An 18,484-nucleotide genomic window follows, 5' to 3' on the forward strand; every position below is an offset into this window, starting at 1 on the left:
TATTAGATAAAGCAAATGACTGCGAGCTTTATTTCATAATTTATTGATGGTAATTTTTATGTAGCATGGCCCTCTGTAAAACTCCATCTTTGGCAAGTTGGATCCAGCTGAGGTTTAGGAGCACAGCTGCATTCCTTGCTTGGCTCTTAGAGCAGATGATTCCTCTTGTACAGAATGAGTTTTCAAATTTGTATGAGAGCATCTGTCACGGACAGAGCCAAGAAAAGCAATTGAGATGTGCACCTCTTCCTCCCTGCCCCACACCGCTGCTCCTGAAGGGCCCACGTGGGCAGGGGGCAGCTGGCACAGACCCAGGGGGGGGGCAGCAGCTGTGCCTGCCTGCAGGGAGCTGAGCAGAGCAGGAGGTGCCGTTAGCACAGCCCTGCCGTGAGGGCTGTGAGTGCAGATGGTGCTTTTGGGGAGTGTGGCGCAGCTTAGGGGAAATCCTGCCTTAACTGAGAAACCTGCAGCCTCCCGGGCGAGATGTTGGACACCAGCCCTGTTGGTGAGCTTTGAGGGGGAGGAATTTCTGCAGCCGGTCGGTGCCTGTGGGGAACTGCCATCTCCAATGTAGATATTATTCCTCTTCTCAGGAAGCTCAGATCCCGAGAGCACAGAGCAGAACCCTTTGCTGTCGTTGCTCAGCTGAGCCATATGTTCCAATAGAAATGTTTGTTTCCACGCTCACTTTGCTCCTTTTGAGATGCGGGACGGAGATGGGATGCGTTGCTTTCAGATGACGAAGGAATGCAGTCCGGGAGCCCTTTGCTTTACTGCAAGGTGGAAGCAGCCGGCTCTGCTGAACGCCGAAGCTCCTTCAGCCACCTCCAGAGCTGGAGAGAGGCAGCATCGAAGCACGGCCTTCCCCATGGAGCTGTTACTGATGGCTCTGGAACCGAGCACGAGCGAAAGCCTGCAGCGTTCCACCCTGCCCTGCTGCTGTGGAGCGCCGGTGCTGCTGCCAGGCTGGAGGACGTGGTTCTGCTGCTGCTGCCGGGATGCTGCTGGGCTTCAGTGGCTGCACAGGTTCCAAAACCAATAAGGAAGAGAAGATTGGTCTGTGAAAGGCCGTTAATTTTGGAAGTGGCTTTGCCTGCAGCCTGGGCAGGGTTGTGCACTGCTCCATCTGAACCACAGCCTGAGCCGCCCCGAGTTGGGGAACTCAGTGCAAAGCGCTGCAGTGGCTCCATCCAGCGCTGATGGAGGTTAATGTTGGCCAAGGTGAATCGTGGCGTTAAGCTGGTTGTACGGAGAGCTGGCACGGTGCGACACAGCTGGCGTTCAGCTGATGCTGGAAATGATTTGTCATTCTTAATAAAGATTGAACGCGGATCTTTTGGCTTCCAAACGCGTGCGGTGGTGCCGTTTGTCGGGGCTGTTATTAAGGAGAGCGGGGCGGGGGGGGGTGGCGGGGGGCTCAGGACAGCGCGGAGGTTCCGTACGGGTTTCTCAGCGCCCTGACAGCGCGGTGTCACCGCAGGGATGGGGCGGCGGACGCGCGGCTCCTCAGTGCCGGGGTCCCGCATCTCCGCTCCGCTTCCCGCGCGGCTCCCGAATGAACGGCGGGGCGGGGCGGTGGGCGGGGCCAGGACGGAGGGGGGCGGGGCCTGAGGGGGCGGGGCGCACGGCGCGGACCCGAGGAGGATTGTCCGCTAACGGCCGCCGTCCGTCCGGCCCCGCCCGCCATATTGCGCCCCGGCACGGGCCGAACGGCGGCCGGAGATGGGTGAGGGCGGGCGCGGGCAGCGGGACGGGGCGGAGCGGGGCGGAGCGGAGCGGCGGGGACCGGGACGGGCGGCCGGGAGGGAGCGGCGGCCGAGCTGGGAGCGAGGAGGGGGCCGAGGCGGGCGGGGCCGAGAGGCGCCGTCAGCCCCGCCCACACGCGCTGAGGGGCGGCTCCGCGCCGGGCCCGGGCCGATCCGCGCTCCTCCGGGCCGATGCGCGCTGCCCGCGGCCCCCTGGCCTCCGCTCTGCACGGCGCGGCTCCCGAGCTCCGCGGCCCTGGGGCCTCCGCGGCCCGCGGTGCTGCTGGCCCTGCGCCCTTGGTGCCCCTCGTTGCCGCGGTGGGCGCGGGGCGGTGGGCGCGGTGCCCCCCGCTGACACCCTCCGAGCTGCAGCCGCACGGCGCGTTTCGTGCAGCCCCGCACCGCCGGCTGCGGCCCCGGCGATGCCCCAAACGCGCTTCGGCTGCTTCTTTTCCCACCTTGCAGAAGGAGAAAACGATTTCCGTGCTTTTGTGGCACCGCTCTCAAGAGCTGCGGGTGTCCCACGCAAACACAGAACTGCACGAAGGTGCCCCCAGCGCACCGAGTTCTTTGGGCGCGTTGTGTACAGCCCTGGAAGCAGCGGGGTAACACTGCAGCAGGGCTGCGCTCCTTGGGATGCGTTCCTGGGTTGAGGTGCAGGGAGCTGCTCCCTGCTGCTCACACTGAGCTTCAGCACCGCGGTGAGAAGGGCTGAGCAGAGCTGCTTCCCTGCGGGTGAGCCTCGCTCATAAACTTTCTCTTTCCAGTTTTAAGGACTGAAGGCGTAACAGTGCAGTGAGCAACCAAGAAGCCGCCCCAAAGAACAGCCCTCCGCAGGCTCTGTTGTTATGGCAGGGGGAAGGCGGGGCCCCAACCGCACCTCCTACTGCCGAAATCCCCTCTGTGAGCCCGGGGCTGCTGGCGGCTCCGGCCACTCCACGAGTTCCTCTGTCACAGGCGTTCGCTCCCGCACCAGGTACGGCCCGACCCGAGGCAGCCGTGAGTTCGCCTGTGCCCCCTGTCTCACACACAGCTCAGCTGCCCTGCAGCTCAGGGATTCGTTAACTCCTGTGTGCAGCAGCGTCTGTGCTGCGCGTTCCACTTGGAATAGGTGGGTTCTGATGTGCTCAAGTGCTTTGTCAGACCTCAGCGGACTTCCAGGAGTGTTCAAGAACAAGTAGGGGCCACCTGGGGAAAGAGAACAGATCATGGTGCATCCAGCGCCTGTCTGTGGAGTTCTGGTTGTTGTGTCTCCTGTGCCAGGTGAGGTGTTTCTAGGGTAGAGATCAGCTCCTCAGGTTGTGTAGGCTGCGTTTCAGGTTTTTTTCCAGGTTCTGGCCTGACTGGTTTGTTGCCTTTCTGCTTCTGAGGTAGAGAGGTGGAAAGAGAAGCTCTGTGCCAGCAGAAATACGTAAGCAGGAGGTACCTTATAAACTGTCTGCTTAGCAAATGTTAGACCCGTTTTAACGTACTCCCTGCTGGTGAGCTTAGGCCAAGGAATGTACATGGATACAGTTATTCAAACAAGTTACTGCAAGGCCACCGAAAGTGGAGCAATCCCTGCACCATTGTGAGCGTGCACAAAGGTCCTTATTGCTAAGTAGGTAATGAAGTCCCAAGCCACACCCCAACTAATTAGTCTGTGCAGCCTTATGCTCTTAGAACCTATGAGAGCTGTTCTGTTGTGGTAGGTAGTGCTGCTGCTCTCGCAGAATCAGCGTTTGGTTTTGTGTGGCTGCTCAGTGTTGAAGAGGCTTCGTGTCTGTAGTTAGAGAGGATTTGGAGCAGGAGCACCTGCTCTGAGTTATTGGCAGATTCCTCAGTCCTGAGGAGCCGAATCAGTCTTGTCAAGTTGGGATCCAGCACTTTTGGAGACACAGCTGAGGTTCCTGAAGTTGTCCTCACACACTTGTTTTATGCTCTCAGCCTTCTGACTCAAACAAACAGCAGTGTTAACTGTGCTAACCCTGTGCCAGAAGTCTTTCTGCAGTCACACTGACACAACCAGGATTTCTTTATGGGGTTTTCAGTAGGAGATTGGCACCTTGTGCTCTGTGGTTCCTTTGAACCCCAACCCACACCCAGATTCCTGTGAGTGCTGTTATGTAGAGGTTGCAAATCAGGAGAGATGCATCTGGTGCATGTTAGTTCCCTTCCCTTTGATTGAAGGAGCTGGTGTCTGGAACTGTGTGCGTGCTCACACAGGAATATGCACCTCTGACAAAACTTGTTTTTCCTCCACAGTTGTGGAATAGAAGTTAAAGAATGAGAAAGGGCTCGCGTTTAATTGCTCTGTATTTCATGTTCAAGCACTCTCAGAAATGTAAACGGCAACTCAAGGTCTGAACACTTGCAGTTAATTCAATGGCTACCGATTGCCCGTTGCACAGCACAGCCGTGGCTTTCCAACCCGACTCTCTACGAAGGCTTTAATGTGGGATGAGCCGATGCCGTAGGCTGGCCTGGCTCCAAATATTGCTTTCCCTGGGGAGATTCCTGCTCTCCCTGCGCTGCAGTGATGGTTTGCAAATCCTTTGGGGTGCTGACCCCTGTAGTTTGTGGCAGCCGTTGACTCAGCGCAGCTTCCTCAGCCAGCGTTGGGCCCAGCTGCTTCTGCAGGAGGGCAGTGCTGGGGGTCCTGCAGTGACTGCTGCCTTCTGTTTCCTCGTAGGAGCGGCTCAGGTACGGGGCTTTCCAGCCCACCTCTGGCAACTCAGGCAGTCGTTCCCCTGCGGCACTGTAAGATCCCAGAGCTGCCCGTGGAGAGGAGCGTGCTGTTTGAGCTCCAGCTCTTCTTCTGTCATCTCGTTGCTCTGTTTGTCCACTACATCAACATCTACAAAACCGTGTGGTGGTACCCGCCGTCCCACCCGCCCTCACACACGTCTTTGGTAAGCTGCTGCCTGCTGCTGGTTGCAGCTCTGTGGGGTTGCGAGGCGTGAATGTTTCTGTCTCTGCTTTGTGCAAACTGCACGTGGCTCCGCAGCCTGCGAGGTTCTGCTCTCGTGGCTTTCAGCTGGCAAACCTGGGGCGCTGGCTGGCTGCTGGCGTTCTCTTCCTGATCTTGGAAGAGAGAGTGCAAAGAGAAAAGAGGACCTTGGGAGCTTCTCTGCTTAATGTGGATTTCTGCTGCCTGGTGGAAAGTGAAACCATTTTCTTCTTATCGCTGCAGAATTTCCATCTTATTGACTTCAACGTGCTGACAGTGACAACCATCGTCCTGGCGCGCCGCTTGATTGTTGCTATTGTGAAGGAGGTAAAGTCTGATGCACATCTCAGAACCCTTCTTTCCTCTTGGGCAGAACGTGAAGCTCTGTGTCCCTTTCCCAAAGAATGTCAGGCTGCGTCTAAGCCAGAAACGAGGGCATGTTTTCTAATTGGAAGAACAGGAGTGAGCATCTCACATCACTGCTCATGGCTCTCACTGCCCTTCTGTGATCATTTCTGAGTTGCTCTCTCAATGAGGCTGCTCAGCAAGCCCAGCTTCTGCTCGAGTCCTTGCGAAGAACCGGGTTGGGCTCTTGTTCTCTTAATGACTGCAGCTTTATGCAAGGAGGAGCTGCTGTGGTTTGGCTTCTGCTGACTGCAGAGCTGCGCTGTGCTGAGCGGGATGGTGGCACAGATGAGCACTTTGGTGGGGTCACACGAAGCCTTTCCCTTCACCCTTCCTTCATGCATACGAGACTGACTGCACAGAGTGCTGCCACCTGTGTGCTTCTGGAGGGGCACTGGATGCCTCCCTTCTGCCCTGTTCTTTCTGCTCTCCCTGCAGGCTTCCCAGAGTGGCAAAGTCTCCCTGCCGCGCTCCGTGTTCCTGGTGGTCACTCGCTTTGCTGTTCTCACTGGCACAGGCTGGAGTTTGTGCCGATCGATCATCCACCTCTTCAGAACCTACTCCTTCCTCAATCTCCTGTTCCTGTGTTACCCGTAAGCATCTCTTCTGGCATTTGTGTGTGGATTCTGATGTTGCCTCAGTGCCTGGGCATTGCTCAGGTGACACAAAGCTTGGGTGTAGAGAAGCACTTGATGACAGGATAACAGAACTTTTCAGAGCCCTTTTCCCTCCTGTCACATTTCTGCTTGGTTCCAGGCTTATCTTTCCCACTCAGCCGTATTTCAGGTTCAATACAAGCATTAATTACAGTTCTTAGGTTGCTCGTGTCACGTGAGAAGGATTGTCTGGTTTCCTCTTGGCATTCCAGGAGCCCACTCCTTCAGTTTGCCTTAGTCCTTAGGTGCCTCTGCCAGGTGGAGAGGATCAAGCAGCTTCCCTGCTTTGTGTTAACCAGCAGAAGAAAGCCAGTTGAATTACCCATCAGTTTGTGGAGTTGATCCCTTCCCTCTGGTAGATGCGAGAGGAAAGATTTCGTAAAGATGTGAGATTCGATGCTGCTGTGGGTAAGGCTGCCCTGGGTTGTACCGAGGTTGAGCTGTATTGGTGAGCTGTTATCTGGATCCACGTGGGCACTCGTGTGATGGGAGGGGCTGCAGCCCTCGTGCTGGCGGTGTTGTGGTCGTGCTGGCTGCAGCACTCAGGCTTTGCCTGCGGTGCCGGCAGGAACTGAGCGCCCTTCTGCCTGTGCTGCCGCAGGTTTGGCATGTACATCCCCTTCCTCCAGCTGAACTGCGACCTGCGGAAGACAAACCTCTTCTCCCAGGTGGCCAACATCGGCCCCAGGGAGACCGGCGAGGTGAACTTCAGGGGCAGAGACTACCTGACCGTGCTGAAGGAAACCTGGAAGCAGCACACTCGGCAGATGTACGGCGTGGAGGCGATGCCCACTCACGCCTGCTGCCTCTCCCCAGACCTCATCCGAAACGAGGTGGAATACCTGAAAATGGATTTCAACTGGCGGATGAAGGAGGTGCTGGTGAGCTCCATGCTCAGTGCCTACTATGTGGCCTTCGTGCCCGTCTGGTTTGTGAAGGTGAGCTGGGGTGTCACCCCCCCCCCAGTGTGGGTCTGGCTGGGGAGGACGGGGGGATGCCGGGTTGGGGAGGACGTGGGAAGGTCGGAGGGCCGTTCTGTGAGCACGTCACCCATTTTTGGCGATGGGTAGCATGGTTTGTGCTGGAGCTGTGCAGCTATGTGGGTGCCTCTTTCGGAAGCAGCATTCATAGCAGTGTGAGAAGCCCTTGCTTTACCTGCCGGAGCGCTTTGTGTTTTGATGGCTGCGTTGGGTGAGCCCGTCCAAACACAGTCAGTCACACCTCCTTCTCGTCCCCCCACAGAACACTCAGTACTACGACAAACGCTGGTCCTGTGAGCTCTTCCTGCTGGTTTCCATCAGCACATCTGTGATTCTCATGCAGTACCTCCTACCTGCGCGCTACTGCGACCTGCTGCACAAAGCTGCAGCACACCTGGGCTGCTGGCAGAAGGTGGATCCGGCCCTGTGCTCCAACGTGCTGCAGCACCAGTAAGGCGCTCTCCAGGGGCGAGGGCTGGAGCTTTCTCTTTTTTTCCTTCCCTATCTGGAGGCTGGGTAGGGAGCTCAGCATTCCAGCTTTGTCTCTTTATCTTCTTTTTGCTCAAAAAGAAATAAGAGAAGAACGAGAGCGGGGCTGTTGGCTGGCACACTGCTGGCTGCGTTGCCCACTTCCAAGCACAGCAGGCAGGTGTGATTTGGGCAAGGTGTTTGCTGCTTCTGCCCACAGGCGGCTGCAGTCGTTCCCTGCTGTGGCGAGCCGAGCTCTGCCCTCACAAATGCCCACAGCTCACTGCAGCACAAAGCTCAAATGTTCCCCTAGCTGAAGTGGGAAGGCAGCAGATCCCCCTCAGCCCGTGTCCTTCTCTGTCAGCAGATATTGGAGCCCTCTGCTTGTCTTCTGCAGGTGGACAGAGGAGTGCATGTGGCCGCAGGGAGTGCTGGTGAAACACAGCAAGAATGTGTACAAAGCTGTGGGGCACTACAACGTGGCCGTGCCCTCGGACGTCTCGCACTTCCGCTTTCACGTAAGATCGCGTCTCCTTTTGGGAGCTGAGCTGTGGCACCAGGCGGGATGGCGGCGGCAGTTCTTTGTCCTCAGCCCTGCACGGCTGAGCTCTGAGCAGAAGAGCCGGCTGCGGGCTGCTGGGACGCGCGCTGCCCACCGTGCTTCGGTGCTGCCAGCAGGGAGGCTGTGCCGCGTCCCGGCCTCTGTGCAGAGCTGGGCCTGAGCGGGGGCTGCGTGCCCAGGGGAGTCCTGGCAGGGTGGCGCTCGGGGCTCTGCCTCGCTGCCTGCCCAAAAAGCAGCCCTGGGAGCTCCGCCGTTGCTCCGTGCCTCACTGCGCCTCTCCTGCAGTTCTTTTTCAGCAAACCGCTGAGAATCCTCAACATCCTGATCCTGCTGGAAGGAGCTGTCATCTTCTACCAGCTTTACTCGCTGATTTCTTCCGAAAAGTGGCACCAGACCATCTCGTTGGCTCTGATCCTCTTCAGCAATTACTACGCCTTCTTCAAGCTGCTGCGTGACCGTCTGGTGCTGGGCAAAGCCTACTCGTACTCTGCCAGCAGGGACTCAGAGCAGAAGTTAAATTAAAACAATTGCACTGATGCTCAACTTATTACAGAACAAACGAAACAAGGAACCCTCAGAGCTTTGTATTTTTGTTACCACTGCTTTTTTTTTTTTTTTCTTTGATAACTGATGTAATTAAAAGGAAAAAACATATTTTTTTACTCCCAACAGCTGTCGGCGTGTTTGTTTAATAAAGTCCCATGGGAGGAGCTGCTCCTCTGCGCTGCGAGGAGCCCTTTATTAACAGCACTTTGTTTTGGGACGTGGAGATGCTGCTCCTCGCAGAGCTGCAGCTGCCCCGATTGGGGAGGGGGATCAGATGCAGCACATCTCCCAGCTCGGTGCCTTTAGGATGGGACGCGTGTTGCTCTGCGTTTTCCCAGCAGCCCGGAGGAATTCCTTTAACACCCTGCGGTGGTTGGCCGCGTTATTGAGGCAGTTCTGAGCTGCTGGATTCGGGTTGGACGCGGGGCCGAAGCGCCGCTTTGGGGACGGCCCTGTGATGCTCGCGGCTCTCGGCGGTGTTTCCGCGTCCCGGGGCTCCGGCCGGGAGAAACTCCGGGACCCTCGGCGCTCCGGGACGGAACCCGAGCCGCCGCACCGCGCCGCAGCCGCCGCCAGGGGGCGCCAGGAGAGCGGAGCTGCGGGGCGGAGGGCGGCACCGGGCGGACCGCTGCTGGCTGCTGCGGGGCGAAGGGCGGCGTGGGGAGGAGGAGGGAGCGGGGAAAGGAGGGTGCGGGGCTGAGCCCGGCCCGGCGCGGCTCTCCGTGTCCGTGGCACCGCCCGCAGCCCCCTCCCCACGGCGCGGAAGCGGCCGCGCTCGGCCTTTCCCGAGGATGAGGATTTCCTTCCTCCCATTGAGCGCTGCCCTGGGGTTAGCACGCAGCCGTGGGGCTCTCGCCGTGCAGGACGCGTCCACCCCCCCACCCCCCTCCCTGCGCACGGCTCCGCCCAGACCCCCTTTTATCCCCTCGCTGGCCGCGACCCCCGGAGCCGCCCTACGGGTGGGGGATGGGGAACGGCCGCCCGCCGCCCTCTGCTCGGCCCGAGCGGAGCCGCATCCTCCAAAACCGCGATTCGGGTTCCCGAGCAGCGCGGGTTCGGCAACGCGACGTCCGCCCGGGGTTACGCTGCGTCCCGACCGCGTTATCCGTGCGGGAGCGGCGGGGTTGGGCGCTTTCCGAGCGCTTTCCCCCCAGCGGGGAAGGGCTGAGCGTGGGGAGCGCTTCTCCTTTCCTCTGAATCACGGGGCGCTGCGAGCGGCGGGGTTTTCCCCACGATGTCCCCGGGAGATCCCGGGTGGGAATTCCCCTGAGAGCAGCAGAGGCTCCTCCCGCTACCAGCCCGGGGTGGGGACTTTGTCCTCTGTCCCGGTGACCCGGGGCTCCATCTGCCGCCCCCTAATCCCGGGATTAGGCCCAGCTGCCCGGCGCAGGTTTGCTGCAGGTAACGAGGATCCCTCGGGGAGCGGCTGTGGACGTCCAGGCGCGGGCAATTAGGGCTAATCCCGCACCTGTGCCTAACGAGCTTGGAACCGGGGAGACCGCGGGCATTGGAGAGCTGTCCTGGGCCGGCCCACCGGACTCCAGAGCTGGTTTGGCCTCGAGGACAACAGCCGTTATGGGGTCACGGAGCTGCCCCTCCGACAGAGCAGGATGTGGCACACATGCAGTGCAGTGACGGAGCGTTGGCTGCCTGCTGGAATCCCCCCTCAGCACGGCCACGTTCCCACAGAGCCCAACCACCCTGGGGGAATCACTGCCGTCCCAGTCCCATCCCCAGGCCCCATTCGGACCCTTCTGGCTCAGGGCTCACAGGCAGCAGCTACAGGAGTGGCTCTAACGCAGAGATGACATCAGTGCCCAGCAGTGCTGCAGCAGGGCCGTGATGTGCAGAGCCGAGGTGTGGGGGCTGTGGGGGTCTTGGGCACCCAGTGCCAGCAGCGCTGAGCCGTGCCATCCACTGCTGCCCTCACAGCTGACCTTGCCCAGGGCTCACCTGGCCAAAAGCAGGGCAGGACACGGCCCACGAGGTGCCGTCCTGAGCCAGCGGGACCTGCCTTAATTGGCAGCCCTGAATTAGCGTGTGGTCCCCGTTAGCAATTATACACACACGCACATACGCCCTCATTTTCAGATCTGAACAAGTTCACGCTGTGGAGCGGTGAGCGTGGGGAAGAGCGGGGATGGATGCTGTGCACCCCGAGCCCCAAGCAGGGGCTGGTGATGGGTGAGCAGGGAGCTCAGCAGCAGGATGGGCACAGCCAGGCTGCGAGGGAGCACGGCCACCACCCCAGCAATGAGTGGTGGGATGGGGCTGGGCAGGGCTCAGGGCTGCCCTGGGAGCAGATGGTGATTTGCAGCTCTGCAGGGCCAGATGGGCCGCAGGGAGAGCAGCGACGCGCCCCCCCCCCGTTACACTGCCATTTTACCCAACCACCTATAAATATTTAACAGCTCCATCCTCTGCGCTGCTGCTGAGCTCACAGCCAGGTGCGTGGCAGCTCCTTCTCCCCCCAGATTCCACCCCACTCCTGGGCACGTTTTGTTTGTCCTTCTCTGGTCCCAGCAGCCACGTTCCCCATTGCTGGCTGTCCCCAATCCTCTGTCTGGAGCCCTGGCTGTGGATGTGTGGCACCTCTGCCACCAGCAGCCCCACGGTGGTGTCCTCTGGTCCCTCCATGGATGGATAGGTGGGCTGAGGGATGAGTGGGCAGATAGATGGAGAAAACAGGGGAGACAAGGATGGAGAGGTGGTTGGATGGACGGATGGGCGGTCGGTCCCCACCCGGAGCATGGCTCGTCCACCACAGGAGCTCACAGCTCAGCTGGGCAGCGCCGGGTCCCCAAGTTTCACCAGCAGCATTCACTGCTTCCTTCCAGATCAGCGATAAAGACATCGACCGCAGCGCGGCTCCCCCAGGCGTGCGCCCGGATGGCGGCAGCTCCTGATTGCAATCACTTTGGGGGATCTCCTGCTGACCCAGTTGTTAATCCACCGAGCAGGGACTGATGCTGGTGGGAGGGGAGCAGTAAGCAGGGCAGGGGGCATCAGCACAGCCCCATCCACCCCCCCCCTGATCCCAACAGCCCCACATGCCGCACAGCACTGGGGTGGCACCGCTGCCCCGCAGGGCCGTTCCCACAAACCAGCGCTGTGATTCAGCCGCCGGGAAGCGCAGTGCGGGGCTGGGCTGGGGGGGCCGTGGCACCGCGTAGCAGCGCAGGATGGGACCTGCCGGGGCCCCGCTTCCTGGGCAGCCAAAACCCCGAGCAAGGAGGGAAGCGCGGAACTTCCTTTTCCTTCCCTGCGGAGCCGCGTGGCTGTCAGTGCACGGCTCTGCTGGGGCGCTGCCCGCAGCCCCATCCCAGGGCGCAGCTCTGTATCACACTGTGCTGACGCAGGCTTTGCTCACCGGGGCCGCCCATCGCGGTGCAGGTGACGCTGGCGGTGTCGCCTCCCATCACGGCCTCAGCCCTCCCCAGGGGTCGCAGCGCTGAGCTCCCAGGAGGGGGTGCAATGGTCCATCAGCCCACAGCCCGTAACCGGCCACCCTTATGCCGATACAAGGCCCAACCCCACCTGTGCACCCACCCCCAGCTGACAGCACCAGGCTGCCTCCAGATAGGAATAAAGGGATTTGGGCTCGTTACTGCCGCCCCAGAGAGGGCTGCAGGATGGGGCTGCGGTGCTCCAAGGGGATGGGGAGGGGCGCTCAATGCGGGGCAGAGCACAGCTGTGCAGCTTCCACTCACCCCCGGGGCAGTGAAGGCTTGGCTGCTCCGGCACCGCAGCAATGCAGGCTCTAATGAGCTGGGATGGTTAATTAGTCAGTGTCAATTTATGTTAATTAGCTGAAGGAGTTGAGAGACTGATTCCTCTGCCACCTGGCTGGCACCGGAGCACCGGGCTGCTGCAAAACAAAACCAGGAATCGAGCTAAGGAAAAGGCTGCAGTGCTGCCCCGGGGCTCTGTGTGCCCAGCGCTGGGGAGAGGCCATGCTGGAAGTGCAGACATCCTTTTCTCACCCACCTGTGCACCCGCACACAAATGCACTCATGCAGCCAAGCACAAGATGCAGCCGTGCCCCTGTGCACACACAGCTGCAGGAAGCTGAGCTCACAGCATTGCTGTGCGCCCCGGGAAGGGGGGAGAGGGGGGGGGATGACGTGGGAGGGGTGAGCAGGACAGGGGCACGGCGTGGGGCAGCCACGCTGGAGTGCAGCCATGAGGTTTCCTGCGGATGATTCACGCTCTTCCTCCACTTTACTGCCCTACAACCGTGGCTGCACCACACAGGAAGCCACAGGGATTTCCAAAAGGACTCAGAAGTGTTCTGGCCTCACTGCTGCTTCCTCTCCCCATCCCGCACCCAAAGAGATCCTTCTGGCCCTCCGGCGCCGCAGGATCTGGCTGCAGCCCCCCTCCCACCACCTCTCTGCACCTCGGCTGCGTTCCCATGGCCCCCACCCACAGCTGCAGCCCAACACAGAGCCGTGAGCACCGCCCCGTGCTGCTGCCCTTCGCCCCGCAGCCACATCAGGCACAGCCGGGGCTTTGGCTCCTCATCCTGCTCAGCTTTCGGCCCTTCCCAAACCCCTCCAACACAGGGGAGCTGCACACGCTGGCAGGCACAGCTCTGTGGGGCACCGTTGCTGCTGTCTGGGTGCTCTGGGGGGGCAGTGCCTGCAGATTTGTGTCATTTTACAAGAAAATGCAGTGACACCACAGGTGGGAGCAGCCCCAGCCCTGCAGCGTCCCCACCGTGCTGCTCTGCTGCAGGGCTGCACCTACAATAGGAGCAGAGCCGGACGCAGTGCAGTGCTGTGTAGGTGCTGCCCAACACTGCACACCTTTAATGCACCACATCAGCTGTGCAAATGCACCAGATTTAAATCAGCCAAACGAAGCAGGAATCCACTGACCTCACAGCACCTGCAGCGGTGGGACCACAGGCAAACCCCGAGCCGTCCCCCACCCCACAGCCCCCAGCTCCCACACGCCGGGGCTCGCAGCCATCTGGCCGTGCTGTATTAATGCAGAGGAGAAGAAATGAGGTCAGGGCTGCAGTGGTGGCTGGGCTTGTTGCTCTGCTGCGGGATCGGGCACGGCTCTGCTCCAAGCACCGCTGCTGGGGATGGCAGTGCGGGATTTGGGTTATCGCAGCTGAGCCGTCCCAGCACTGCAGCCATCCTGCCGGGCCCTCTGCAGAGCGGGGCTGCTCAGGGTGCCCGGCAGCAGCGAAGGGAGGGTGAGCAGACGCCCCACAGGCACCCCGAATCCAGATTGGGGCCGGGCGGTGCTCAGCCCTCCCCGGTGCGCACAGTGAGCGCTGCGATGCTGCGACGCCCCAGTGCACGTGAGCGTGTGCGCGTGTCCCTGGAGGCAGCGGGCTGCATTTCATGCATTTTTCAGGAGAAGAGGTTAGTGGGTCACTCCAGCACTGGAGGCTTTTCTCTCTCCAGCTGAGCTGCTCCACTGCCAAAGCCGTGGGAGCGGCGGAGCTGCGCGGGGTGTGGAACAGCACGAGGGGCCAAACCGTGCAGCGTCACCGCAGCTCCCGGAGCTCAGCGTCCCCTCCGACCCCAGCAGCTCCGGGAATTGGTTGCAGCTGAAATCGGAGGGATGCAGGCAGACCCACCCCACCCCCACCGCGCTGCGCGCCCTGATGGCGCTGCCCGTGTGCAGCACTGAGCTGCCGGATCGCGGCGTGCGGGGCTGCGGGTGCGGCTGCAGGAGGGCTGCGTGGTTAAAGGTTAACGTGGGGACAAAGGCGGGATGGGACGGCTGCGAGACTGCAAACAGCCGGGGCCGATAAAGGGGGGAATGGGGCCGCTCCCCACCGCGCCGCCGCTGCGCGCTGTGCCGCGGGACGGACACGCGGGGTTTGCAGCGGGACGGGTGCCGGCAGCCCCGCCGGGATGGGCTGAACCCGATCGCGGGGCGAAGCCGCGCCACGCTGTACAGTGGCGACGGCTCTGTGTCCCCTGCTCCTGTCCCAGCGATGCAACCCAGCGGGACGCCCGCCCCGCAGCAGCAGAGCCGTCACAGCGCCACAACCCCGTCCCCGTTCTCCTCCCCCCGTCCCCGCTCAGCCCTCCGCCCCCATCCCCGTTGGGATGCCGCCGCCGCCGAGCAGCGGTTGCCATGGTTACGGCCATGCAAGTCTGGGCGAAATGCATCTGCGGTGCAGCGCGGGTGGGGGCGGGGAGGACCCTGCAGCCCCCGGCACCGCCGCGGCCCCCACCCGACACCCGACCCCGGCCCGCGGTCGCCGTCCCCATCCCGGCGTCTTTGTTCGGAGCCGTGGCGGAGGGCGGGGGGCGCGGGGGGCGCCGGCAGACTGAGCGCCCCGATGGGCTCCGAGCCCCCGCTGCCCCCCCCCCCCCCCCGCCTCACACCGGGGTCTCCGGATGCCGCGGGCCCACGGGCAGAGCCCGATCCGCGGCCCCGGGAGCTCTATCGGTTCTGCTCTGTGGCGGAGGGGAATTCTGCTCCTGGCAATGAAGCAATCCAGGCGGGGACAGCGGGGGATCGGGGAAGGAGGGGATTTCTGATGGAAAGTTGCAGACGATCCCAGCTGCCCGTGTGTTTTCCCACCGCGCTCCTCCCGCAGCTGCCCAGAGGATCGAGCTCCCGTCCCCCCCAGTGCTGCTGTGCTGGGAATTGCACCCGGGGCTGCACCAAGAAATGCACCGACAGCCGCATCACAGCGCTGCAGCTGCCCGTCCCTCGCTGCGAGCAGCCCCGCAGCCCCACATCTTACAGCCCCGCAGCCCCGCAGCCCTTCCCCCACGCCTCCCCGGCCTCTCTCTGCCCGGCCGTCAGATGTTGCTGAAAGGGAACAATGCGACGTATTGTCTGTCCCTGCTCGCAGGCATCAAAACCCAGCAGCGCAACAAAAAGACACATTGACTGCCCGGGAGAAAGGGGCCCATACATCGCCAGCGCTGGGGGCAGGGACTGCAGCATCCCAGCGCTGCTTTCCTGTCCCCGGCCCGGTCACCGCCGTCCATCCCCGGGGGTGCAGCAGCCATCTGCCGGGACCGAGGGTCGGCCTTGGGGTCTGCACTGGTGGTGGCAGGATGGGAAAGGGGGCTGTGTTTGTATGGGATGCACAGGACCTGTGCTGCCGTGCCTGTGCTCAGTCCATGCCAGTTGCATGCAGGACCCCATAGGGATCCATAGGGATGGTGGCACTGTGGGCATCACCACCCCACTCCAGGATCCCTTCTGGCACGGGTGGGGAGAGATGGGGAGCTGAGCCCAGCCAGGGGCTGCACCACAACCCCACTCTGGTCCCCGTGGCGGGGTTGGACCCAGCACCACCTCCAGCTTCCTCACCGCACTGCTGGCTGCGGGCACCTCCGGAGGAAACGGGATGGGAAAAGCTGCGCTTGGACAGAGAGATGCTTTTGTTTCCATTATAAACTTCCCTTCCAGTGAGGACGGAGCTCTGAAGCGCACTCTCGGCTCAGGCCCTGCTCTCAGCCACCCTCCATCGGGACTCAGCCTTCCCCCTCCACACAAAGCTGGTGGCACCCTGCGCTCATCGCATGGCCAAATGGGCACCCGTGGCTCAGGGTCGGTGAGCCCTTAATCTGCCCCGAATGGTTGGGACTTGAGAGGGGTGGCTGTGGGGATGGGCGCTGTGATGGGCACAGCTGGGCTGCCCGTCCAGAGCTGCGATCCCAGGAAATGGGGAGTGGGAAATGGGAAATGGGAAATGGGGTACGGGCAGGACGGGGGGATGCGAGGAGAATGTCAGCAAAGTGAAAAGCAGCCCCAGAAATAGAAGACGCAGTTACACAAGGCACTGGTTGCCATGGGATCTTCACAACCAAAAATGACGGGCCTCTGGCAAATACAAGAACGGGCCCTTTTATGTGTTTCTATGGGAAGTCAGCACCTCGCTGCAGCCTCCAGGGCTGGAGCATTTCCCAGGGCAGGACAGATTCGGAACCGGCTCTGGGAGAGCAGCAGGGACCCGTCCCCACAGCACAGAACAAGGGGATGCGGTCACCCAGGGTGGGACGAGAGTAATGGAAGGCCCTGAGCAGACCCCCGCTGGGGCCCAGGACCCCTGTTCCCTGCAGGCAGCAGGCGGGGGCTCGGCAGCGGGTCACAGGTTTGGAGGTGGCAGATGTCTGCTCGTAGGAGGGACAGAAAAGCCCTCATCACCACCTCCCCCTCCTGTCCATGCTGATCCCTTCCCCCTGAAGTCCCCTGATCCACACCAGGCAGCTTTTTCTCCTGTATCTGGATACAGCCCCGTGGGCCAGGCAGTGTGAGCTGGGGAGCATGCAGACGTGGTGACACGCAGTGACACGAGGTGACACACGGTGCAGCAGCCCACAGCCCACCCCATGAACTCATTGCAGCCATGGGATGCACAGCACTGACAGCAGCCATCCCTGTCCCTCTGTGCTCTCCCTGCTGGAATTCTCCCCCCAGAAGAGCTCTAATTAGCTAATTCCTTCACTATTTATAAATCAATATGGAAATCCCTCTGCTTGATTCCCAGCACCATTGGCTGCCCCTGTTGGAGGGGCCCCACTAAGGGCCGCAGGGTGAGCGAGTGCTCCCTGATCCATCGGTCCGTGGCAGTTGGTGTTGGGGTGAGCGGGGTGGGGGCACTCTGTGGGGTGGGGATGCCCCCTCCTGCGGCTGTCAGTGCTTAGCACCTAAATTAATAACCAGCAAGAGGTTTAAGTAGGTCTGGAAAGTGGAAAATAACATCAGCGAAGATCTCTCCTTCCCGAGGCCCTCTGGGCAGGAGCAGACAGATTTGGCTGCCTGTCCATCTGCTGGGGAGCAAACTGCCCCGTAATCTGCAAATCCTCACTGCTTCCCGATGCCCAGGAGGTGGCACGGGGCTCTCGGGCTCAGTTTGTGCCACAGCTTTGCAGGAGAAGGAGGATTTCAAGGAGAGATGGGGCTGAGAGCAAGGCGTGCTGCTGAGATGAAAGCCACCAGGAAAGCACAGGTGGGATTTTCTGCCTTTCTTCTGGTGCTGAAGGGGGGCTGCGCTGTGACTTGTGGTCACATTGAGCATCACCTCCCACCCCTTCAGCTCCACGCTCTGATGGCAGGGCAGCGGCGCTGAGAAGCGTTTCCTCCCCTCCACCAAAACACAGCAGAGATGGTCAGCAGCCCCAACCCTGGGACCCCATCCTGGTCACCCCCAGAACAGCCTCACAGCTCCTCCAACCCTCCATGGTGGGAGCAGACAGGTCAGGAGCGGGGTGCTCCATGTGGGGGCTGTGCTCCCTGATGGGCACTGAGCTGGAGCTGGAGAACAAACGCCACGAGGCTCAATGTGTTCAGGCTCTGATTCAACGGGCTCAGCCCAAAGCGAGCAGCCTCCCTGGGCTCAAAACCCAAGAACTGGAATGCTGTGCAGCCCCTTTGAGGCTTCCTGCATTCCCTGCAGCCCCCAGATGGCTCCAGCAGCAGCAGCCGCCCGGTGACTGGCCAAAGGCTTCATCAACTGGCACCCAAAAGTCAATCAGGAAGATGCTGCCTGTTTTAATGAACAGAGAAAATTTGCACAGAGATGATGTGCGCCGGGGGGAGGAGGGAGGCTGGAGACAAAACATGACCTTGTTGGTGGAGGCAACAGCGGCACATTGTTTTCTTTTCCACCCCCTGGAGATGGTGGCCTTGATGCTGCGGGGTGCAGCTGGGGTTGGGGGCTGGAACCGGGTGCTGGGTGCTGTGGTTGGGGGCTGGATTTGGGGGCTGGGGTCTCGGGACTGGGATTGGGTGCTGGGGTTGGGACTGGGAGCTGGGGTTGGGTGCTGGGTCTGTTTCTTGCATCTTGGTGCCAGGGGCTCTCCCCGTCTCTGGGGGCTCTGGTGCAGCTTTGGTTCACCACACAGCTGTGGCCCCACCATCACATTTTGGGGACCCCCTGTCAGAACCACAGTGCCTGCATGCCAAGCGAGCTGAGCGCCCCGGGGTGCCCTGCCCAAAGCACTGCAGGGCCCCAATCTGTGCCAGCCCAGTTCTGCTCTGGTGCTTTGACTGTGGCCACGGTGCACTGCAGGGCACTGACCTGGTGGACATCACTTTCGTCACTCTTCTCCTAAACTGCCCCTTTCCGGGAAACGAGAAAAGGGAAAGCAAGCAAAAAATAAAACCACCGGGTCGTATGGGGGGAGCTGGGGTGTAACTTCTGGTACCTTCCCAGAGGGAACTTCCGGAGGGGCAGATGGGGCCGGGGGGGGGGAGCGGCG

At 61.1% G+C, this 18,484-nt stretch overlaps 1 protein-coding gene across 1 annotated transcript; it reads left to right on the forward strand.

Annotated features, from left to right (window-relative positions):
* Nucleotides 1-2,593: 2,593 nt before the first annotated feature.
* Nucleotides 2,594-8,405, forward strand: TMEM39B (transmembrane protein 39B; the record flags this gene model as incomplete). Its single annotated transcript, XM_079545997.1, has 8 exons — nucleotides 2,594-2,721; nucleotides 4,417-4,636; nucleotides 4,918-5,001; nucleotides 5,518-5,672; nucleotides 6,337-6,673; nucleotides 6,978-7,165; nucleotides 7,581-7,701; nucleotides 8,031-8,405. 8 exons carry the CDS (start codon nucleotides 2,594-2,596, stop codon nucleotides 8,265-8,267), a joined length of 1,470 nt encoding a protein of 489 aa, XP_079402123.1. The 3' UTR covers nucleotides 8,268-8,405.
* Between the last annotated feature and the right edge of the window lie 10,079 nt (nucleotides 8,406-18,484).

The sequence above is a fragment of the Tetrao urogallus genome (genome assembly GCF_951394365.1).
Source record: "Tetrao urogallus genome assembly, chromosome: 23".
Taxonomy (NCBI): Eukaryota; Metazoa; Chordata; class Aves; order Galliformes; family Phasianidae; genus Tetrao; species Tetrao urogallus.